Below are 24593 nucleotides of genomic sequence, written 5' to 3'. Positions count from 1 at the left end.
ACCGACAACACTCGGTACTTGGTGGCGGTCTATATTTTTCAACAATGTAATCTGTTGCCTTAACTTGCCTGCATTTTCTGGAACCAACAAAACACTGCAGTCGTCTGCAACTAAACTTTTCGTCGCGGCGAGCAGATAAACTGATCCTACAGGCTGCGCCATCTGGCGAACTGTGAAGAAATCAATATCCTGCATAGGCTGTCGCAGGCCTCGAAGTTTCCTGGATAGCGCAGTCTGTCGAATCCGTTGATCTGCTCACCATGACGAAAGGTTACACTGCAGATGACTGCAGTGTTCTGCCAAATCTAGAAAATGCAGGCAAATTCAGGCATTAAATTACATTACCAAAAAATATAGATCATCACAAGTTATCTTGTGATCAGCGTTTTAAGCTCGAATAGTCCAGTAGTTTGTGCAAAATTTTTCACAGCTCGAACAGATAAATACGAAACGCCCTGTATGCAAGAGCACAAAAATTAATGCACAATGACTCCTTTTGCATTAAATTAAATCACATATTTATATAATATCAAAAGAATAGCAAAGTGGGCGAGTGGGTGATACATAGTTATAAATAAAACAGCGCGAAAGCAGACGAAAGAAGAGAATAACACACCACAAGCGCTGACTCTCAACTGGAAACACGATATACAAGGGAACACAACAAACTCAAAGAAGTGTGCAAAATTTTTCACAGCTCGAACAGATAAATACGAAACGCCCTGTATGCAAGAGCACAAAAATTAATGCACAATGACTCCTTTTGCATTAAATTAAATCACATATTTATATAATATCAAAAGAATAGCAAAGTGGGTGAGTGGGTGATACATAGTTATAAATAAAACAGCGCGAAAGCAGACGAAAGAAGAGAATAACACACCACAAGCGCTGACTCTCAACTGGAAACACGATATACAAGGGAACACAACAAACTCAAAGAAGAGCACATGTAGCTATGTATTGTCAAGATACGTCACTTCACTATCACGAAGTAACAGCACTAGCACTGAGCCCTGCGACGTGCCTTTGCTATCTAACTATCCTCCTCATCCAAAAAACGCTGAATAGGAAAATTCAGTTAATTTGGACACCCGCTCACGCTGCCGTCTTGGTAACGAGGCAGCTCACGAGCTATCCCGAGGTCTCTACTTCCGGGTAGCTGTCGAGGCCCCTGAACATTGGGCATACGATGAGCGTCTGCAAAATCACAGGGAAATCATCGACCATTATAAATTGGGGCGTAGACTGGTACCCCCGCCAGATATTAGCCTAAATAATAAAGAAGCTGTCGCGTGGAGGCGGCTACAAACTAATACCTTCATGAACCCGGTCTGGGCATTTCACGCACTACCAGACCTTAGGGGCAATTATCTGTTCAAACACTATGGGGCGAGAAAGACCCTCGACCACATAATTTGGGAGTGCCCACAAACTCCAGGGATAGGACAAAATATAACAAGTAGAGAAGCCTGGGATACCCTGCTGCGAAGTGCGGACCCTGCGATCCAGCACCGTACCATCCATCTGGCGGAAGAGGTCGCAACAAGCCAAGGGCTACCTGCCAGCCTCTAATTCACGGGCGCACCAGGGAAGGGGACGCCTATTTCCGATGGAAATAAAAGTTGTGCACCCAATGCAGAAACAGCAATGGTTTGCTAATAAGCAACCTCAGTCTTTTCTTCATTTTAAAGACTTCAAAGATTTCACGCATCAGTTGCAATGGGTGTTCGTACAAAATGTCACTATAGTGGAATAGAGGGGAACGGAATTGGCACCCTTGGCAATGGTCAGTTAATTTCGAGGAACAGGCAGATTCCAGTGAGCGGTTATGTTCACCGAGACGTGTATTAATGCAACGTCTTGTTTGGCAAACGTAAACTTGGCCACAGGCAAAGGAAATTTTATACACCACTCCCTGACAACAAGGAACGTACTCCAGGTCATGCTTTATCCCACACATCTGTTCTGGTTTCGAAGCGTTACAGGTCTTATTGTCCACAATAGAACAGAAGAGATTTTTCCGAGCTTATTTGGTGCCGAAAAAACAACTCGAACACCAGATCTGCGGGCCATATTTTAAAGGTTGAGACAGTCGGTGTATATAAGGAATAAACGCGATCTTCTGCATTTCACAATCTTTCTGAGGTGTTGGCAAGTTCTTTAGCCTTTTTAATAATTTATTATGCCCAAGAGTGATCACATCATCCGGGTAATCTGCCTCTCTGAGCCTCTGCACTTGATCAAGAAAGCTTTGATCCATCTTATGTGCGCAGGATCTTCATAACACCAATGACAAGAAAGATACAACAATCCCGTTTTTAATGGTTTTTGAATGCTTCGAAACATAGTTAAGTAAAGGTTTGTCAGTCCGTGGTGAATATTTCCAGCATAAATGATCCTTCCCATATACAAACATAAATCTACAAACTTTATTTTATTATCAACCAGGACTTCATTGGTGAACTGTAAACTGCAACCGTTCGCTTTAAACACATCCATCCCTTCGACCATATGCCTCGAAAAATGCATTTTAGCAACAAATACTAAGAAATAATCCACGTATCTGAAAATGTGCGATGTCTCACCCAAGTCCTTTTGAATGGCTCTATCGATAAAAGAAAGAAAAATATCACTAAGAACAGGCGCTATTCTCTAACCTATACACACACCTCCTTTTTGGGTGTATAGTAGACCTTCCTGTTCAATGAAAGTAGACCGCACATAAAAAGACAGCAGTTCAAAAACCCCCCTACAGAAATTCCACATGACCATATGAATTCTTCTTCATCATTGTTTAAAGCGATACAGTTTGACATAGCAGTCATTAAATTCTGGTGGGGAAGAGAGTAGTATAAATCCACCACATCTATGCTGAAAGCCGTGCACGAACCTGGATTTTCCTGATATAAAAACTTTGCAACGCATTCGCAATTGCAAGCCTTGAAAGGATTGTTAATAACCAAAGATGACAACTGCTTCTGTAAATATCCGAAAACCTGGTATTGCCAAGTGTTCTTCTCCGTCACAATGGCACGGAACGGTGTCCCTAATTTATGTTTTGGCTGTGAAAAAGACATGTTAACAATAATCTTTGCCTTCTTCACACTGCCCAAAAGTTGTCCTAGATTCAACTGTTCAAGTAGGTGCAAAGCTCCGGATTTTACTTTTACTAGGTCTTCTGAGACCTGGCGAAAATTCTTATGGAAAGCCTCCATAGCCTTTTCCAAAAACGACTGGTAATACAACATCCTTATCCGCAGTGACCAATCGCAAACCATTACAGACTAAAAAGTTTGCCAGAGAGCCAAACTCCTTGCTAAATGACATTATAGTGACATTTTGTACAAACACACAGTGCAGCTGACATGTGAAATCGTTGCAGCCTTTGAAATGAAGAAAAGACCAAGGTTGTTCATCAGAAAACCATCGCCGTTACTGCGTGATAGTGAAGTGACGTATCTTGACAATACGTAGCTACATGTGCTCTCCTTTGTGTTTGTTGTGTTCCCTTATATACCGTGTTTCCCTTATATATATTGTTATATATTGTGTTGACAGTTAGCACTTGTGGTAACAATCATATAATCTGCACACAGAAATGCAGTCCCCTTAAAATTCATAATTGCGACTTGATTAGTAACAAAAAGAAAATTTTTTCTAAGGCTCTCTTAATAAAGATTATGACACCATGAAAGAAATATTTATTTGTGCCAGCTGTTCTTCTGAGATGCTTGGTTTTCTGTAAGAACCTTGACATGAGATATTTGCAATTCAAGGGCAATGGTGTTAAAAACTGCATTTATAGAAAAGTGAATAACTGGAACCTGAATGAGGTGTTGAGATAATCCAACAAGATGCAGACAGATGCAAAGTTATATCACCAAGCACACACTGCGTCCCCTTGTTTATTAGTGGCTCGTAATAACCCGCATATTCTACCTGTGCTACGGGCAGAGCTTGGTTCTTGACAGGTAGTTCCTTGCTGGCTCGACCAATGGTGTGACTGCACAGACAGCGCAAACAAGGGCTTGTGACACCTCTCCCCGCTCAGCCAGTTTTGTTTGTTGAAGACAGACTCTGCCACCACAAGCATTACCAGCCATTTGCAGAGGCGTGGCAGTACTGGCTGACAATTTGCCCTTGAGAAGCAAAGTTGTGTCAGCAAAACAAAGGTAAGACAGTTCAGGCACAAAACCTACAAGGAATAAAGCATCGCCAAAGAGAAACAACTTTGCATTTTATTCTTTCTCATGAGTGCCACCAGAAGAGATGCACATTAGGGGCTAAGTTAAATCATTAATTCAAAACAGTCACATGTGTACAGCAGAATGCACCCCACCAATTCTATACTCTTGTTCAGTCAAAGGATGGAGCACAGAAAATCTACTGAGGGCTGCCACCACAACTACCTACCTCAGAGTGAACAGGTACTGCACCACAATGCAGGGCTCCAGCTGGACCAAGGCATTGCACACCACCTCTTCAAACCTGCAGGCAGATATGTCCTCAAGGGAGCACCCCTCCTCATGGCACAAGCCCATCCAACAGTTGTTCTCAGCAGTGGAAGGGAGGGCACACTGGGCCACTAGACACGCACACCTGATGCGTCGCTCTCCCCACAGTAACCCATCTACTGACACTTCTTGTCCTAGCACATTTGCTGTCATCGAGAACACCGTTATTTCCTTGACCTTTGACTGTAAGCAGCTGTTAGAAATATGCCTCGAATAATGAGTACTAACAACATACTATGTTTCAAGAAGAAACAATAACTGCAAGTGGGGCTTTAGGAACACAGGAATGTTTGGTAGTGTTGTCACCTACCATTATCACGTCGGAGGCCAAATCCACAAGGCCATTAAGACAACGGAGCTGCTCTTGGTGGCCTATGCCTTGTGCCACTACCTCCTGAGCCTGGGCGTCACACTGCCGTATCGTAAACTGTTGCTAAGTGTCAACAGTTTTCTCAGCTGTGACCACCTGGCAGCAGTGCTTCCACAATGGTTTGGGTTGGTTTATGGGGTTTAACTTGCCAAAGTGACTCAGGCTATGAGACACGCCGTAGTGAAAAGCTCCGGAAACTTCAATCACCTTGGGCACTTATATCGTATAGCACACGGGTGCTTTGCTTTTCGCCTCCATCAAAAAGCAGCCGTCACGATCGGGATTCGATCCTGCATCCTTGGGCACAGCGGTCGAGCAACCTAACCACTGCACCACCGCGATGGGTGCTTCCACAATGGTCCCGAGTTTCAATGAAATACATTCTTGAAGCATGGTGCTCAAGCATCCCATCTGATGCCCACTATGGATTATCCTGACTGAGGGAAGCAATGTTCAAGGGCAGTCCTGCTTCTCTTGTCCATGTGCTAACACGCCGACACAGAAAAAGAAATCACCTGCTCTCAACATTTTTTGCAGTTTATATTAATACAGTTAAGATGGGGCATAAGCATACAGGCACAAACTTATTTCCAACAAATTTAGTTTGGGAAGCTGGGGCATGAATGCAGCTTTTTTTTTTTTTTCATACACCATCGAGTAATGAAACTGTGCCATCATATATTGTCACGGGTTCTATCGCTACCCAGACGGCAGTCCAGAAGTACAGGGTCAAAGGACGGGGTTGGGGCGCTGAGGCACAGGAAGCAGAGAGCAGGCGCTTGACCAGGCAAAAGCAGCGGCGGCGGCCCAGAACCATGCGCACTCAGCACGAACTTCGTCTTCTTCCCCCTCCAGAACTGACACGGTTAGCGCGGGTTACACTACTCCTCCCCCGATGCGCGCTCCAGCGTAGCTGAAACGTTAAATCGAGCAGAGCTCAGAGTCAGAATACGTGGTTCTAGCATTCGCAATAAGTTTTGAGACGAACCACATGCACCACTTCAGAATGAGGGGACCGACGAGATGTGCTCGGAACAATTGGAATCACCTTGTAATTCACGTCGCTTATACGGCGAACGACATCGTATGGGCCAAAGTAACGTTTTAGGAGCTTCTCGCTGAGACCGCGACGGCGAACGGGAGTCCACACCCACACTTTATCACCAGGTGCAAAATGAGCTTCACAATGCCGGAGGTTGTACCTGCGTGCATCGACGCGCTGGCGGTCTTGGATGCGTAGTCGTGCCAACTGCTGGGCTTCTTCCGCGTGCTGGGTTACCACTTGGACATTGTCGTAAGAGTAGGCCTCCGGCTCATGGGGAAGCATGGCGTCAAGCATGGTAATCACCTCTCGGCCATGCACTAGGCGAAACAGCGAAAACCCGGTTGTTTCCTGAGTTGCGGTGTTATAAGCGAAAGTTACGTAGGGAAGAATGTCATCCCATGTACGGTGCTCGACGTCCACATACATAGATATCATGTCGGCCATAGTCTCATTAAGGCGCTCAGTGAGCCCATTCGTTTGGGGGTGGTATGCGGTAGTTTTGCAGCGGTGCGTGTTGCTTAAACGCAAGATCTCTGCCATTTAGCTGGGACACGAATGTGGCACCGCGATCTGTAATCAAGACTTTGGGAGCACCGTGACGGAGGACGATGGACTCGACGAAAAACTTCGCTATATCAGCCGCTGTTGCAGAAGGTAAAGCTCGCGATTCAGCATACCGCGTGAGGTAATCCGTAGCAACAGCAATCCAGCGGTGTCCCAAGTTGGACGTAGGAAAAGGTCCGAGTAGGTCCATGCCTACCTGTTGGAACGGAGTCATAGGCGGTGGAATGGGGTGAAGATGTCCTGCAGGTTGTATGGGCGGAGTCTTACGCCTCTGACATTCGCGGCAGGTCCTGGTATAGTGACGAACAGTCTTAGCAAGTTGAGGCCAGTAATACTTAGAACGAATTCGTGCGAGTGTTCCCCAAATGCCCGGAAGTTGGGTCGTCATGACAGGCGTCCATAATTTCATTACGTAGGTCAGCCGGAACAACCAGTAGCCAAGACCTCGCACTCGCTGCGAAGCTCTTTTTGTATAACACATTGTTGCGAAGACGTAATGCTGGTAGAAAGCGCAAGAAGACGCGTGGAATGGTGCCTTCTTGACCTTCCAGATGGGCGATTACTTCACGGAGTTCAGTGTCGTGTCGCTGCCGCGCTGCCATATCGACCGTGCTTATGGTACCTATAAAAGCGTCTTCATATTCGTCGTCATGACCGTCAGATGCTGATTCTATAGGGGCTCTCGAGAGGCAGTCAGCATCTGTGTGCCTGCGACCGGACTTATAAACTATAGTAGCATCGAATTCTTGCAATCGAAGGGCCCACCGTGCAAGTCGCCCTGAAGGGTCTCTCAGAGTGCCGAGCCAACATAGAGAGTGATGGTCGGTAACCACCTGAAATGGGCGTCCGTACAAGTAGGGTCTGAACCTATTAATCGCCCAAACTACCGCGAGGCATTCTTTTTCAGTGGTTGAGTAGTTAGTCTCCGCCTTCAATAATGTTCGACTTGCGTAAGCGATTACATGCTCGGTCCCGTTCTGTTTTTGAATAAGCACGGCTCCGAGGCCCTTGTTGCTGGCGTCTGTATGAACTTCAGTCTCGGCGTCCTGGTCAAAGTGCCTGAGTACAGGGGAGGTCTGTAAGCTTTGTTTAAGGCGGTCGAATGCACGCTGCGCTTCATCCGACCACTGGAAGGCGACGTTCTCCTTCGTGAGATGAGTAAGTGGTGCAGCGACATGAGAAAAATTGGGAACAAAGCGCCTATAGTAAGCACAGAGGCCCATAAACCTCCGTACGGCGTTCTTGTCCGATGGTGTAGGAAAGGAGGCGACAGCGGCTGTTTTATCGAGGTCTGGGCGAACACCTGCGCTACTGACGACGTGGCCAAGAAATTTTAGTTCATCGTAAGCAAACTTGCACTTTGTTGGTTTCAGAGTGAGGCCTGCACTTCTTATAGCTTGTAGTACTGCCCTCAGGAGAAGAGGATGATCGGAGAACGTGCTTGAGAAGATTACAACATTGTCAAGGTAGACCAGACAAGCTTGCCACTTCAGTCCGGCCAAGACGGTGTCCATAACGCGCTGAAAGGTTGCTGGGGCGGTACAGAGGCCGAACGGCATCACTTTAAACTTATATAGACCATCCGGGGTGATAAAAGCAGTCTTCTCTCGGTCGCGCTCATCAACTTCGATTAGCCAGTAACCACTTTTCAGATCTATGGATAAAAAGTAACGGGCACGTCGTAGATGATCAAGTGCGTCATCAATGCGAGGAAGGGGATAAACATCCTTCTTGGTGACGTTGTTGAGGCGGCGATAGTCAACACAGAGTCGAAGAGTGCTATCCTTTTTCTTTACTAGTACCACTGAAGCTGCCCATGGGCTGTGCGAGGGTTGGATTATGTCGTCGGCCCGCATTTCTTGCACTTGGTTCTGAATAACTTCATGTTCTTTGAAAGAAACTCGGTAAAGCGACTGACGAACAGGGTGAGCAGCGTCATCGGTAATTATTCTGTGTTTGGCAATGGTCGATGGTCGTCTGGCGAACTCCGGATGACGTAGAGAAGCAGTCTTGGAATTCTGCCAGCACCACTATCAATTCGGCCCTCTCGCTCACAGAGAGATTAGGTGCAATGCTTACACCCAAAGGTGCATCGTTCTGCAGCGAAGAGAAGGAGGAGAAAGCACCTTCGGACAGGGAAACTTGAATAGGGGCGGTAATGCTCTTGATGGTACCAAGAGCCGTGCCTTTCGTAAGGCGCTGTGAACTGCCACAAAAGTTGGTGACAAGGACGTGTACGCAGCCAGTATCCAGCTGCGTGAGACCTCGACCAACGACCTAAACAATGAAGATTCTGTCTACTCCCCTTTATCCCCATCCATGGCCATGAGCCTTCCCATTCAATAAAGGACATTCAATCAATCAATCGCAAGTCTGAATCCGCTTCACTAAACAGCACCATAAATGGATTGGAATTTAATGAAGGCCGTTAAAATCAGTGCAAGAATAGAGAGAAACCTCACCTGGCTATCTGAATGGCCAGGGCAAGAGCAGGAGGCTCTTGCAACGTGTCCACTGCGACTCTAGTATTCACTGGAAAGCCAGCCTTCTCCTCAAGGCTGAAAAAAAAAAAAAAATCTACGATTGCTCCAGCAAGACAATCTGTGGTGTGCACATGCTGGTCATAGAAACAGCTGCTGTGCTTATGCCCATGTGAACTATGTACCTGTCCCTAAAAGGCAACTCCAGCATTTTTGCAATTATATTGAGTTGAATAACTGTTTCATGTTTCTAAAAACCTCCTGTAATATGTACAGCACATGATTTTAAAATTCAACCACGAAATAATTTTAAAACAGCCAAAAACGCCACACCGAAAAATGACATGAGCAGTGACATCATGGTTTTCGGCTGTTTGTGCAGCTAATGCTAGCTGAAAGTATCAATACACATTGTCTGATGATTTCATAAGATGTTTTTACAAAGGCTACTTCATCTGGCTTGGGTTTCACAAGAGTGATGCATGCTGTCCCAGGCCTGCATGTCCCAGGCCAGGAAGATTACGGATGCACATCCCAACTTTGTCATATCTGAAGAGTTAGGTTCAGGAAACTACCAATGCCGCCCACTTGCATTCTGACTAATATCAACTATGTACAATAAAACATGCTCGGTACATACTAAACTGTTTCTTCTACATTTTATTGCCAGTATATAGCCTGCATCCCAGCTCCCATATGTGAATATCCGAGAAATGTCCAGCAACTGACCTCCAGAAACCAGTCAGAGCGTGGTGGCTGGGACATGGTGTAACAAGCAAAACAAGACAACACTCAGCCACAAAGCCCATGCAGGAATGATAGTAAATTTAAAGGAGTAGAGACAGTGGAATGATATGCAGCACATTACTGAATATGAGTACAGATTGTGTGAAAAAGAGGCAAATTATTTATAAGAAAAATTCTTCCTCTGTGCAGTTTTGGTTTCAATTGCCAAACGATGGCCATGACATGACAGACACCTGAGGTCACATGAATACACAAATTGCAGTATGGTTGCTGTTTTGTTCACTTTATGCTAACTCTTGCACAAGCCTGCCCCAAAGTTTGAACCACAAAAATTAATAAGCAGTGATCTGTTTTTTCATGCCTCATGAGACCAAAACTTTTCTGTGACATCACAGCCTTTGTTCGGCAGCTGAAAGTGAAACCGAAAAACTTTGTTAAAAATTATTTAGCTGATCTAGGTGAATTCTGCTTTGCGATTCATGTTCTTGAATGCATATTGACTGAGGCTCAAAAAGCTTAAAGTAAGTGCAGTCTTCATACCGTTAAGGTGCAAGCACAGGCTTGTTGCCAGCAGACCAGTTGACTCGGAGGAGGCCCTTGGCATTTAGAAATTTATGACAGATCATGGCTGCTGTCATACCCGTTCCCATGGCCCACCACTGTGACATATACTTCTCATCAAGCTAAAAGCTCAACTGGTATAAGCACACTTGGACGTCACAAAACTGCTTACAAATCCCCATTTCCACGTGTGCCTGATCAACCCGTGACCTGTAGAAATTGCCCGAGTATGCAGTTTGGTTCACATCAAGGGCTGCTTATACAATAGTGGAAAATTATATCACGTTGAGATACAAAGCTGACATGGGCGATTGGAATAAGATGGAGAATACAGAGTTAAAATTTCTTTACCCCCCCCCCCCCCCCATTTGAGAACACCAAAAAATTGCCAGAGTTTGCCTTTAAGCAACCTACCACTGGTGCTAAAAACAAAATGTGCCAGTTTCAGCTAGTCAGATCTCTGCACATAGTGATGCTATGCTGGCTAATGTAGCTGTCAGAAAGGCATGCAAAACTTGACCTACCTCTTGCAGCCTTCTAAAGAACTGTCAGACATCTCAGGTCCAACATATGCATCATGCACATGCTTCCAAAGTGAGTGGCAAAAAAAAAGAGCAGAGCAGTGCCTGAGTTGCCTTCCTTTCAGCTTTCCTTGCATAGCGCTGTCAGATAACCATGAATGGCACATGCATTTCCCACTTTACATCACGCAGAATGTTGTGTTGTGCATCAGACGCCCCAACAGCCATGCCTCTGACCACACTCCATCTCAGTGCTTTCCCAGAGATGTCCTTAGAAAGTGTTAATGCTCACCTTACTGTCTGCCTTTGACTACACAAAAGACTGCGATACAATGCCAGAAAAACTTATGTCCGGGCTAGTAGGTTACTCATAGCTAATGACTGCTGACAAACCATAGTGCGTCACGTAAACGAGAGACAGCACTGAAACAAAAAAACCACACCGGTGATGTGCACACTACAAACTGATGTTTTATTTTTGGTTGGAAAAAAAAAATGTTCCAGGAATAAAGAAAAAGAGGGAGCCATATAAGAAGAAGAAGAAGAAAAGAATTGAGGAAAAGAAATGAAAGCAAAAAGTTCAAGAAAAAGGAAACAAAAGCATGAACCATTTTGAAAACAAAAAAGTGCTCCTATTGTCCCAAAGAAGCATTCGCATCTCCTTCCAGCTGAGGGCTACCAACAGCACACTCACACATTCCCTCTTCTGACCAAAAGCCATCTTGATCATCTCCCGAGCCAAGGAGCCTTCGGATGTCAGAACAACAGTGTCCGCCAACCTGGCCTTGCAAAGCTCCATCCTGCTTTAATTTTGGAACTTGACTGCCCCGTATGCATCAATGATTTCTTCAACAACGAGGATGACCAACTGCTGTGGGATGTTGTAGAAAAGGTCTTTCACGCCAACAACGCATTGCTGGTCATGAATTCAGATGAACTAGTCGACTTCCTTCAACGGACCACACCCGTCAGGTGCTTCTAGGTACATGCGAAAGACCTATTCTGCAACATCCCACAGCAGTTGCCCATCCTCACTGTTGCATGCACAGAGGGAGCAGTGGTGTAGAGGCAGAACATCCACCTCACGTGCAAGAGGACTGTGGTACAAATCCCGGTGCTATGCAATTCGCCACTGGAATAAAAAAAATATGCATGTCCATTGAATTTCATAAACAGGTTTGGGAGTGCGGCCTGATGCCGATGAATACCTCCGAAAACGCACTACCTCACCAAAACAAGATTTGACTACCCTGGTGTAGTAAATGAACTCCAATACACCTCCGGCCCTCAGTCCCAAGTGGCTGAGAAGCAAGTGGCCACACTAGCATTCAGACCTATCACGCAGTGAAGGGTCCTAAGAATCTCTGGCTCCGGACAAGCTGCCATTGGAAACTGACCCTGACAATGTGTAACGCTAGAACTTTAGCTAGCGAGGCTAGTTTAGCAGCGCTGTTCGAAAAACTAGGGCTCATAAAATTGAATAATGTCACGTGCTTGGGGCGTCAGGAAAGGAAGAAGAGGCTGGAGAGAAGAAGAAGAAACGGAAGACACAGTGGTGTGTCCTAGTGTTCCTTGCGTTACTCGCAGCGCTTTAGACTACCAATAAACACCCCCGTTACGTACTGAGTACGTAACAGTTGTGGTGGAGGTGCTGAGTCTCCTGTCTCCTGAGGTGCTGAGGAGGAGGCAGAGTCTCGAATCCAGGCAATGATAAACACAGTGTTGGGAGCACAGGAGCGCCGAATTTTGACGGACCTGCTCTCCAAGCATGTTTCGGTTTTCGACTTCGCCAGAGATCATCAGCCACCGATTCCAAATTCTCGCATCCATCATTCGATTGATACTGGAATTTCTCACCCGATCAGACAGAAGCCCTATCGTGTGTCTCCGGCCGAACGTCAGCTTATTGACGAACAAGTTCATGACTTGCTCCAACGTGGCGTTATCCAGGAATCGTCAAGTCCTTGGGCAGCTCCAGTTATTCTCGTTAAAAAGAAAGACAACACATGGTGTTTCTGTGTGAACTATCGTCGCCTTAACGCTGTCACCAAAAAAGATGTATGTCCACTTCCACGTGTTGACGATGCAATCGACTGTCTTCATTCGGCGTCATACTTCTCCTCGGTAGAATTGAGATCGGGGTACCGATGAACCCAAGCGACAAAGAAAAGACGGCATTTCTGACCCCCGATGGTCTCTATGAGTTTAACGTAATGCCCTTTGGATTGTGCAATGCGCCTGCCACGTTCGAACGATTCATGGACACCATTCTGCGCGGACTCAAGTGGAAAATTTGTTTGTGCTATTTGGATGACGTTGTGATCTTCGGCAAGACCTTTCAGGAACACAATAGCTGCCTCGCCATCGTTCTTGATTGCATTGAGAGAGCAGGCCTCGTCCTCAACTCTAAGAAGTGCCACTTTGGCGAACGCCAAACAATTGTTCTTGGTTACTTGGTCGATAAGGATGGTGTTCGGCCGGATCCTCAGAAGATTGCGGCTGTAACCAGCTTTACAGCACCGAAATCAGTGAAGCAGCTTCGGAGATTTTTAGGACTGTGTTCCTATTTTCGTCGTTTTGTGCCCAGATTCGCTGACATCGCATACCCGCTCACGTGCCTTTTGCACAAAGATGCACCGTTCAATTGGACTACTGACTGCAACTCTGCCTTCCGCCACCTCAAATTCCTTCTGACATCAGGACCTATCCTACGTCACTTCTGTCCTTCTGCCCCTATCGAAGTTCACACCGACGCTAGTGGCGTGGGCGTTGGTGCTGTGCTCAACAGCGTCAGGGCACTGATCAGCACGTGATAGCTTATGCTAGTCGTTCGTTGAGCAAGGCAGAGCGCAACTACACCGTTACTGAACAAGAGTGCCTCACAGTAGTTTTTGCGGTGCAACAATTCCGTTCCTACCTATATGGCAATGTTTTTGTCATCGTCACTGACCACCATTCGCTCTGTTGGCTCGTAAATCTTCATGACCCTTGCGGCCGGCTCGCTCGATGGGCATTGCGGTTGCAAGAGTTTAACTTCACTGTGGCATACAAAAGCAGCCGCCAACATGCTGACGCTGACTGTCTGTCACGCTTGCCGCTTTCATCAACTGGTAGTGATGATGACAACTTTGATGACTACCTGGCGCCTATCTCGGCAACGTTTCCTGACCCTCAACTGTTTCAGACAGAACAACGCAACGATCAGACTTTGGCACCGCTCTTCTCTGCCACTCATGATTCAAGAGATGCGCGTTTCTGTGTTCACACCGGCCTACTTTACAAGAATTTCAACCCCGGAAGTGCACGCTTTCTCCTCGTCATGCCGGAAAACCTCCGCATTCCCGTTCTTGAAATGATGCACGACGATACCACGTCGGGCCACTTGGGTGTCGCCCGGACCCTTCATCGCACACAGGAGCGCTTTTACTGGCCGAAAATGCGTCAAGTCATTCAGCGCTATGTAGCCAGTTGCGTCAAGTGCCAGCAGTACAAGCTCCCTACTTCCCGTCCACCCGGACCGCTGCACCCTATTGCGCCTTCGACCACACCCTTTAAGCAGGTGGGCATCGACCTCTTGGGTCCTTTTCCGCGATCTTCTAACGGTAACCGGTGGATAGTGGTATGTGTTGACCATCTCACTCGATATTCAGAAACAACCGCAATACCCTCAGCCACTGCTTACGAAGTATCCCTATTTCTTCTGCGATTTGTCGTCCTGCGCCATGGCCCTCCTCGAGTTCTGATCAGTGACCGTGGGCGCCAATTTACTGCTGAAGTTATCGAAGAACTCCTTCGTCTATGCACCTGCGATTACCGTCATACAACGCCGTATCACCCGCAATCGAATGGACTTGTTGAACGGACCAACCGCACTCTGACCACTATGTTGGCGATGTACGTGGACTCTGATCACAAGAACTGGGATGAAATTCTCCCATTTATTACATTCGCGTATAACACTGCACAGCATGAGACGACTGGCTACAGTCCGTTTTACCTCCTGTATGCTCGAGTTCCCCGCAGTTGTCTTGATACCATCCTTCCTTTCTCCCTCCACAACGAGATTTCTATCGCCACTACTTTATGTCGAGCCAAAGAAGCTCGCCGCGTTGCCCGCCTCCGCATCCTAGACTCACAGGAACGTTCGAAGGAGCGTTATGACAACCGGCGCCCACATGTCTCTTATGTGCCCGGTGATTTAGTGTTGCTGTGGACGCCGCTACGCAAGCGTGGTTTAACCCAGAAGCTGCTGTTTCGTTATAGCGGCCCTTTTGTCGTTTTGGAGCACCTGAGTGACGTGAACTATGTAATTTCACACCGCACTGAAAGTGGCCGATGCTCACGCCGGACCCAGGTGGTGCATGTGGCTCAGCTAAAAAGGTTCCATCCCCGGCACCTTCCTTAAACTGCTTGTCCTGGGGCTTCGTCTGCGAGGGGGGAAGTGTCACGTGCTCGGGGCGTCAGGAAAGGAAGAAGAGGCTGGAGAGAAGAAGAAGAAACGGAAGACACAGTGGTGTGTGCTGGTGTTCCTTGCGTGACTCGCAGTGCTTTAGACTACCAATAAACACCCCCGTTACGTACTGAGTACATAACAATATCATAGGGCTTAGTGAGGTTAGGAGGCCGAGTGAAGCATATACTATACTAAAGGAAGGGCACATATTGTGTTATCAAGGTTTAATGGAAAGGCAAGAACTAGGAGGAAGGTTCCTTGTCAATGGGAATATGGCTCGCGTTTCACTGGGCTTTCGTGGGTGGCAAACACCAAAGATGGGGAGGTACCAACATTCTTCTCCATCTCGAAGCGGTGGGGCTTCCTCGGCATGGCCGTTCTTGAACATCTTGTCCATGAAGTTCGTGAATTGTTCCCTCAGTTCTGGTTTCTTCTTCATGGTCCGTTGGAGAGAAGTGAGACGTGTCTGGGCCAGGTTCTTGTTATTCGGAAGCCTAGGTCTTGGGGAACGGAAGAGAAGAGGCGCTACCCAACTGTTTGATTCGTCCCGCAAGAACTCACCATCCATTATCTTCAAGAACTTCCTGTCCTCCACGGAAAAGGAAGGTCTGTTGTCATCCTTCGTAGTCTGGAATAGCGTTTCTGCGATTCCATTATCATAGCTGTCGTTCCTAGCAGCGTGCTGAGCAGGTTGGAAGCAGTGTATCAACTCAGGAGTGCTTGCGATCTCCTTGACCAGGAAGTGATTCTGGCATGGCTCAAAAAGGGAGGGACGTCCATTTTCGGGGACATTTATTTTGAAGTTGTTGACACAGTCTGGTCCAACTCCCAAATCCCAGGTCCAGTCTGTGAGCAAATGGTGCATCAGCTGGCCCATTGCGCTTGTCGAACCTTGTTTACTCTGAGGATGTCTCCCCCGAAGAGAAGTAGAATTTTGACCTCCGAGTCCAAACAAGGAATGAATCTAGCTACAGATTTGAGATGAGGGTGATGCAATGGCACTTCCGGTGTAGGAATCTCATTCCTGTTGTTAGGCATGTCGTTGCACTCAATGAGTGTTGGTAAGGGCAGCTTCAAGGAGCCGTGAATGTCTTCAATGAGAAATCCGGATGCCCTTCTTCCCACTGCTTCCATAATTCCAGCACACGTCCTTAGAGTGTAGGCAGAACTTTGTCCATTAAGACCGAAAATGTCGAAGAACTCCGTTCTTGCAAGGGACCTGTTGCTCTGGTCGTCTAGGATGGCATACATTTTTGCAATCTTGTGAGGCTGGACCGGATGACTGACTTTAACCAAACAGACCTTTGAGCATGACTTGTCACTGTAGCCTTGTCCGCACACTTCTGTACACTTGGACGATACTTCAAGTGAGGAATCCTGGTCTCCTCTGGCGTCTTCAGTACTGTGCTCAAGGACAGAAAACCCATGGGTGACATTTCCTGCGTGGAGTGGTGTAGCATGCCTATCGTTACTACAATCGGCACACTTGAGAAATATTCTGCAATCTCTTGCAAAGTGGTCTGTATAAACACAGCACCTGAAGCAGATCCCATATTCTTTCAGCAGGGACTTTCGTTCATCCAGTGGCTTTTCTCTCAAGGCGTGACACTTCCAGAGAGGGTGAGGTTTCTTGTGCAGAGGACAATGCTTGGTTGCATCCTGCAGCTTCGGTGTGTTTGGGGGTGGATGCTCAGTGCCTGCCTCCATGTCAGTCAGTTGGACTGAGATGGGTGGTCTTCTCATGCCCTCATTCGTTGCCAATCTGTATGCTTTTGGGAGACTTGAAGGGGTGCTACTTGCTGAGCTCGATTTGAAGCTGCGGTCGTTTCTTATTTTCGCCTGGTCCCTGACAAAGCTGGAGAAGATCGAGAAGGGGCAAAAGGCGATCTGATGATCTTGCTTGTATTTGGAGTCTGTGATCCACATCTCCTGCAAGCGGTGCAGCAGCTTTTCTACAATGGGATTTACCCCTCTTGCGGTGTAAAGATAAGCTAGCCCAGTCAAGTGAAGGTCCTCTTTTGCAGCGTCAACCTCAAGAAGCAGATCTCCAAGCTCTCTTAATTTATGGGTGTCTTTCTCGGACAATCTGGGGAAGCTTGAAATTCTCCTGAAGATGGTCTCTTCTATAATTTCCGGGTGGCCATAACATTCCTCAAGTCTTTCCCAGACTATCTTTAGCCTGGCCTCCGGGTTGTCCACGTGCACTGAACGTAGCCTCTTTGCATAGCTTGACAGCTCAGTCCCAAGCTACTTCACGAGGTCAAGTTCCTCGCTTGCTGTGACTTCAAGAGTCCGTGTCATTCCCTTGAACATAGATTTCCACGACTGGTAGTTTTCAGGGCAGTCGTCGAACTTTGAAAGGGCAGTACTCACAAGATCGCGTCGAATCATACACTTCGCCATGGCGGTCAGCTCCAGAGCATTAGCTTGATCAGCTTGCTTACTCGCAAAGTTCGGCGTGACCCCTTGGTTGCGAGCGCTTGGTGTGTATGAAGCGTGGCCCTCAGGTTCCGTTGCAGCGTTCCGAGAGACGTGGTGCTCACCGCCGTCATGCTGCTGCGATTGCGGACGCCAGTTAGAGGGAGGTTTGAGACAGAGAGAAAGCGCGAGGGCGAGAGGGAAGGCGAGTGGAGAGGAGTCCAGTGTTTCCAGATGACGGTTGTGCACGGTGGGAAAATTGAACTCAAATCATGTAACAGCACACAGTCAGCCCAAGGAAGGCTGTAGTGTGCAGCATAAGGAACACTTCGCAGTTGCTGCAAGAGAGTTTAAAGACTCCTCTGACGTGTAGAAAGGCGTATGCAGGACAGACTGGTCACTATCTCCTTGAGCATCGGATGGCATGTGAAGTATTGTGGATGCCAGGAAACCCGACAACCCACTCACTACTCCTGGTGCGAAAAAGATGGCATAGAGAGGGATTCTTGTGTGAAGCTTTGCAAGGCCAGGTTCGTGGACACAACCGTCTTGGCAACATCCGAAAAGAGTTTGATTAGGATGATAATTGAAGTTTTTAAAATGACTGACTTCGGACAAGAGGGAGAACGTGTGAGTGAGCCATTGGTAGCCCTCAACAGGAACGAGATGCCAACAGAAGACAGGATTTTTTTTTCCCGAACATAGTTCATGTTTCTCTAAGTTTTCTTCTTAAGGTTTTGTTTTCATTAATCCAAAAATATTTTATGCTTCCCTCTTTTTCTTTAGTCCTGGAATGTTTTCGCCTTTTTCTTCAAACCAGAAATAAACCGTCATTCGGTAGTGTGCGCATCACCAGTGTGGACTTCATTTAGTATTATCTCTTGTGTTTGTGATAGACTATGCCACGTCAGAAGACATCAGCCTGCTCAAGCTTTTCAGAAGTGAGCGCGTGTTGACGTCTTCAAGCACAGGACAGACTGGAATGTCAACATACAGTATGAACATAACGAATACCAAGTACAATCAAACCCACTTATACCAATATACTGGATATAACAATAGACAGCCATAGCACTACATCTTCTATAGTAAAATAACCCGCATATAACAATTCTGTAACAGTAGATTATTGGTTATAACACTTACATTTGTCACTGAGTGCAAATCCTAGCGGGAAAAAAAAACACAAAAAGCTCACAAACACTGCGACCATGTCAACCAAACCACATCACGAAGTCCTAAGAATGACCAAGTCCTTGCGGAACCTCATTTGTGCTAAATATTTTTCACTCAGCTATGCACAGCAGCTGGATGGCCTGCAGAGGGATGTCGACAATATTAGCATGAAGCAGTCAAACTAAATTTAAGCTGATTAATTGTGTATTTTTGCCTGCAATTAAGTGAAAAATGTAAGCAGCTACTTTCTCTTAAATAAAAACTCTCCAGTTTCTCATGCTTTCTTTGTTGTTTTGGCTTAGCTCAGTTATAACAATTATTGGTTATAACCATAATATTTTCGTGGCACTTCAACATTGTTATAAGTGGATTTGCTTGTAATATAGAGTGCTCCAGTTGTCCAATCACAAAACACAACACCAGTGCCAGCTCACATCCAGCCTCAGTGATACCACACTACTGTGCCGAGAAGAAGAGAGGACATCAAAGCACTCAAGTATCCTTGGCAGCAGCTATGGCAGGGTTGTGGTGTAGTGATGCCTGTCTCACAGTACACACCTGCACAGCCTGGCGTGAGTGTACTGCAGCGAGACGCCTGAGTCACCAGCTGCATGAAGCGCCTGCTGCCAGTCAAAGGTGACATCCCTGCTGCGCCGACCACGAAGGCAATTCACCACCACGGCCGCCAGCCCCAGCTGCTCGGCTGTCAGCCCTAGTGCCTCCTCGCCATTCACTCGTGTAGCTGCGCAGCCCCTTCCAGTTTTAGGGCCTCTAAAAAATGTGCTGCACAGTTGATAAACTGACAGGGCTATGCACAAATAAGACATGACTAGTTTCTTATCCCCTCCCACCTGAAACTTTTCATGCCTACCATTACAGACAAGAGTTAGCCCATGACGTCAGAGATAAGGCAGCACTGGCGACAGCAGTGACTTTCGTGGTGTAGGCAAAAGCTCGGTCCTTCTGTATTGGCTGTGTGATGCTTGCTCTATTTTAGAGCATAATTATCAATATTCCGACAAGCTGTAGTGCAGTTGGTTGCGTCGCAAAAACGGCACCTGTTTTCATGAGTTTTTTGCAGTTGGATAGAAATGAAAGCAAAGGGTAGCGGCGTGGAGCGCTACAAGTAGACCCTTCGGCGACGGATATCGCCTTCGTGGCTAACGTGTGTTGCCCTTCTGCACTGAAATTGGATCAGTTTGTTCGCGGCTCTTAATCCCATGATTGCTCTACAATAGTGCGACGAATAAAGCAAGAACAAACACCTGCAGCTCATGCATTTTTGTTGTACCCTCAACAATAAGAAGTTTAGATGGAATATTCTGTGTGCATGTGACCTTAATCCAAACACAAGGAAGCTGTCAGATCCTACTCGCCTGCACTACTTCCTGCGCTCTATTTCTACAGAAAGGGACACAAAAGCTGCCGCCAGTTATCTTGAGTGCGAAGCACAATGTCTCTGAAACAGCATCGAACTTGTCAAGTAGCACGCTTTCCTCCGTTTTCACTTTCATGAGTTTCAACCAGTGACCCTTTCAACATCGGTCCTAGAAAGTGGGTATAAATGTTGCTAGGATCTCAACACAGTCACCCAGTAATATCTCCCAGACTATCTAAATTTTCCTACCGAAGGTTGTTTAAAACCTGACTAATAAACGAAATATCCATGTACTGAACACTCTAATTAAGCAGGCTAAGCATATACCGTATACACGCGTGTAATGGCTGCACACATGTAATGACCGCACCCCGAACTTTAGAAAGAAAATTGAGAAAAAAATTTTTTTAAAAATTTCCCGAGTAAAAGCCGCACCATGAGTTTCAGGCAGTTGGGCAGTGCCGTCTACTGTGCGGTGCAAGAAATACGGAACGTTTCGTGGGGCCCAAAAATCAAGTGAAAGCCAAAATGAAGCGTAAGGTTAGAAGTAGAATTGCCAATAAGAATTAGGAAAATATTTGAGGAAAAAAAAAAGTCGAGCATGGGGGCAGCGGCCACCACCTCCGTTACAAAGAGGGCGCTCCTAGCCGCAGCGATGCAAGCCCGTAAGGGTGAGGCCAGCAAATCCAATGCAATCCAATCCAAGTCTGTTCGCTCCTTCGTTTAACAGCCATTTCCTCGATCGCCCGCATTTTTCTTCCTCCATGATCGCCCGAAGTATATCACGTGCGATCTCGCAATCGAAACGCATCGCTGCCCTGATTTGTTCTGCGCTCGTGAGCTGAAGATTTTCTTTTTCCTCGATGGGAAAATGTGTTAGTTATACCGCTCATCAGTTATATCAAACAGGCTGGACGGTATGGAGGATGACCTCATCTGGGACAAGGACGAGCCTGAAGTCCCGATGAGTTCGGAGGAGGAGGAGGACGACAACGAGGAGTGATGTTTTGGACACGGGACAAGCCTGAAATCCCGACGAGTTTAGCGGAGGAGGACGAGGAGATTTTTGACAATAATAAAGGCAGGTACCACCGCAAATAATTTTTTTTCGCTGTCTTTTTTTCTCATGTAATCGCAGCACCCCCTGATTTTCACCCCAATCTCGGAAAAAAAGGTGCGGCTATTACACGCGTGTATACGGTATGTTACAAGTCCCAAAGTGAAACTAGCTATGAGGGATGCAATATAAGCAGAACAAGATGACATACATTTGAATAAAAAATTTCAAAATGGCTCAGCACAGCGAGTGTAATTTTCGCTGCAAGCACGTGCAAAACATTGGCATGCGCACTTTTGCAGCTCTCCTATATATCGAAGAGACCGAAATGAGCCCATTCATGCCGCCCTCCAGATATGCATTACCTGCGAGTCACCTTGACTATTGCCTCAAACGTCTCTTTCATCAAGCAGAATATAACAAGTTGACAGCACAATCGGCGAAGTTTCTTAAAACTATCGCGCGAGTGGCGACTGCTGCGCTGGAAGGCAAAAGATATAAGTTGACAGCACAATCGGCGAAGTTTCTTAAAACTATCGCGCGAGTGGCGACTGCTGCGCTGGAAGGCAAAAGAGAGGAGAAAGCATGCGAAGGCGCACCCACAATTCCTTCTGCTGCAGTGAGTGCCGTCTGCTGGGAGCCGTTCTAATTAGTGATGCCACCCTTACTCATAAACGACTATTGTGTATCGAGGCCCAAGAAGCTGCGACGTTTTTTTTTTCATCAGCTGCATACAGTGCGGTTGATATTTCCGACAAATAAAGCAGCATGCTTCAAAAAACCAGCTGTGATCATTACTTATGGAAAAGGACCCTCGATATCGGCAGTCAAAAGAAACGCCCTCGGGACGGTACCTGCAAACACGTCTGGAGCTTGGCATCGTGGTTAGAATGTAAAGCATTTGCCTCAATGAAAGCAAAAACACGCAGCAAACAGAACACACACACAAAACAAAAACGCGCTCTGAACTCTGCCGTAAAACTTGTTTCGCGGGGTTATTTCACACGATGCAAAACAGCCAACCAGATAACACTCGGCATGATCCTCTCCTGATTTCTGCTTTGCTTCATCTTCTGCACCTGGAAATCAATGCACGTACGATACTGTTAAAAAAAGTGGCTGACTGTACAAAGGTTCAGTAGTTATTCATCAAAATAAGAGTATAGCTTAAGTTCTCTTGAGTGATGGTGCACGGCCCATGAAAAAGTTTGTCATGTGAAAAAGAGACTTCCAGTCGTTCCAGGGTTCATGGTGGGCGGCAGTGGTTTTGCCACCCACCCTGAAGACCGACCACCCACCATCAACACGTACCTCTCGGGCTTTCTGCGACTGTGATGAGGCTGGTCATGCCATTTCAGATGCTGCAGTGCATGTCATGCACGTCACTGGTTTTTAGTTGTTTTTTTCGGGATGGCGTCGTGCTGTTCCAAAGCCTACTCATATTTTCTGCTTCCTTGAGTATGCTGAGCTGTTGCGTTTTTGAGGATGCTCAGATGCACGGGTCACACTATATGTAGGGACGTATTGCCATAATGCAAACGGGCCGTTTGCTGCCATCATGTGTCTTGTTGTGCACGTTGTTGCTGCTTCCTTGAAAAATGCAGCAAGCACCGGATTGCTTAGATAGTTACCGGCTAGTCTTTGTGCAATTTTTTCGTGACTTTTGAAGCGAAAGGTTCAATACGCCATGTAAAGCCAAGGTCGCTGTTCGTGGCACACCGCCACAACAGACTCGCCATAACCATGGCGGTGTTTCGCCGCTCTGCTCCAGATGTGCGTGTTGGCGCGGAGAGAAGGGTTGCTTCTGCACTGCACATGTGCGCACCGCCACGGAGAGCTAAAGTGGGCGAAAGCTGCACTTTTCATGCCGGCTGATGATCCATGGATTTAGAATGAAACACCCAACAGTGCAACACGATGCAAAGAAATGATGGGCACAACATAATTAAAAGAAAACAGCGGGGAGCAGCAGTGCAGCAAGGACGCCGAGATGGCAAAGAAACATTCGCCTGAGAACTGGCAGTCTGAGGGACGTAAGCGCGGCGGTGCTCCGCTTTCCCAGGCGGCCTTGCGCGGCTGCTCGGTGGCACGGCGGAATTACTGGAAAGGTCTATTAGGCGCCACCATACTGTGAAAAGGGCGATGGTGGTACTTGAAGCAATTCTTTGACATTCCTGACACCATTGCACAGTTGCATAGGTTTCATTTCAAATGTATATACAACCATATTCCAGGTTTCATTGTATAAAATTGCTCTGATGCAAACGGTTTTTGACAGTTTTTTAGGGCTATTTGATAATTCTAACATTTTTCCTGAGGGTCAAATTAACAAACAAGATTTTACTCTATTCGAAAGAAGAGCTGTGCAGCCACGTCTCCTGTCGTTTTTTTTCTCTCAAGACATCTGCCGCGTTATCATTATCGGTATATACTGCCATTCTCCCTCTCCCCGGTCATCAAATGTGCATCTGTCAAAATTTTCTGAAGAGAACTGAGTTGTTCATGGCGTTGTCCACCTCCTCACATGCACGAGCAATCAGCCCAGAAGTCCAGGAGGGTAGGTGATTAGTATTTGTCATACCTTACACCTTCATTTAATTTAATCAGTGACTGTGCAATCACACAACGTAGCCATGCCGCCATGAAGATGGAAGCTGATATAGCACTCTGTATGCCCTTCTGGGGAATAGACTGAAAATCTACTCTCCAGGCCTTGAAACATTTGCACGTGTGAGTTGGTTTCAAAGGCAGCATTGCTTGACGCACTGTAGGCATGTTGCGTTTTTGCCTCCCCCCTCCCCCATCGCTGCAGATCGCAGCATCATATTCAATAATCCAGCATCCAGCCTTTGCGCTTCTCTCCGGGGCCCCACTGTTTACAGCGACCTTCGTCCTGCGCAAGCTTACTAAACGTTCCTTCTGTTCTCAGCGCATGCCACGGTGATGTCGCCATGATGCTCTATTTCTTTCTGGCAGCAGCAAATCACTCTGCAATCAATGCGTTGAAATGGTGACAATGCCACAGAACTATCTCAAAGGTTATCAAGACAGGGCAAGCAAATACCTACTGGGTGCCTGGTCCATGGCAAGGCGAGCACGACGCGCAGCTTCATCTAACAGGTCGTCAAGCAGCATGCCGACCCCTTTGCGGCTGCTGACACCCCGGATACGACCAAAGGGCACATGCTGCACACGACTGGCCCATTCCACACCCAGCCGCTCCAGCACCAAGGCCAGCCGACGAAAGTGTTCTGCCTGGGACCTGTCCACCTGCGCCATGCCACTGAATAAAGTGTGATACTGATC

At 46.9% G+C, this 24593-nt stretch overlaps 1 protein-coding gene across 3 annotated transcripts in view; it reads right to left on the bottom strand.

Moving 5' to 3' along the window:
* ArgRS-m (arginyl-tRNA synthetase, mitochondrial) overlaps positions 1–24593 on the bottom strand; it is a 72422-nt gene that overhangs the window by 2118 nt on the left and 45711 nt on the right. For all 3 annotated transcript variants that reach the window (XM_084599679.1, XM_084599661.1, XM_084599682.1), the window contains 5 exons: positions 24356–24557; positions 19411–19594; positions 8959–9054; positions 4417–4491; positions 3943–4006 (listed from right to left, as the gene is read on the bottom strand). In XM_084599679.1, the coding sequence (XP_084455805.1) occupies positions 3943–4006; positions 4417–4491; positions 8959–9054; positions 19411–19594; positions 24356–24557 (621 nt within the window). The remainder of the gene's footprint in view (positions 1–3942; positions 4007–4416; positions 4492–8958; positions 9055–19410; positions 19595–24355; positions 24558–24593) is intronic.

The sequence above is a fragment of the Amblyomma maculatum genome, chromosome 1 (assembly GCF_055883805.1).
Source record: "Amblyomma maculatum isolate TAMU_Amacu chromosome 1, ASM5588380v1, whole genome shotgun sequence".
Classification (NCBI taxonomy): domain Eukaryota; kingdom Metazoa; phylum Arthropoda; class Arachnida; order Ixodida; family Ixodidae; genus Amblyomma; species Amblyomma maculatum.
The sequence above is the reverse complement of the archived record's forward strand: the minus strand, read 5'-3'. Positions and strand labels throughout refer to the sequence as shown.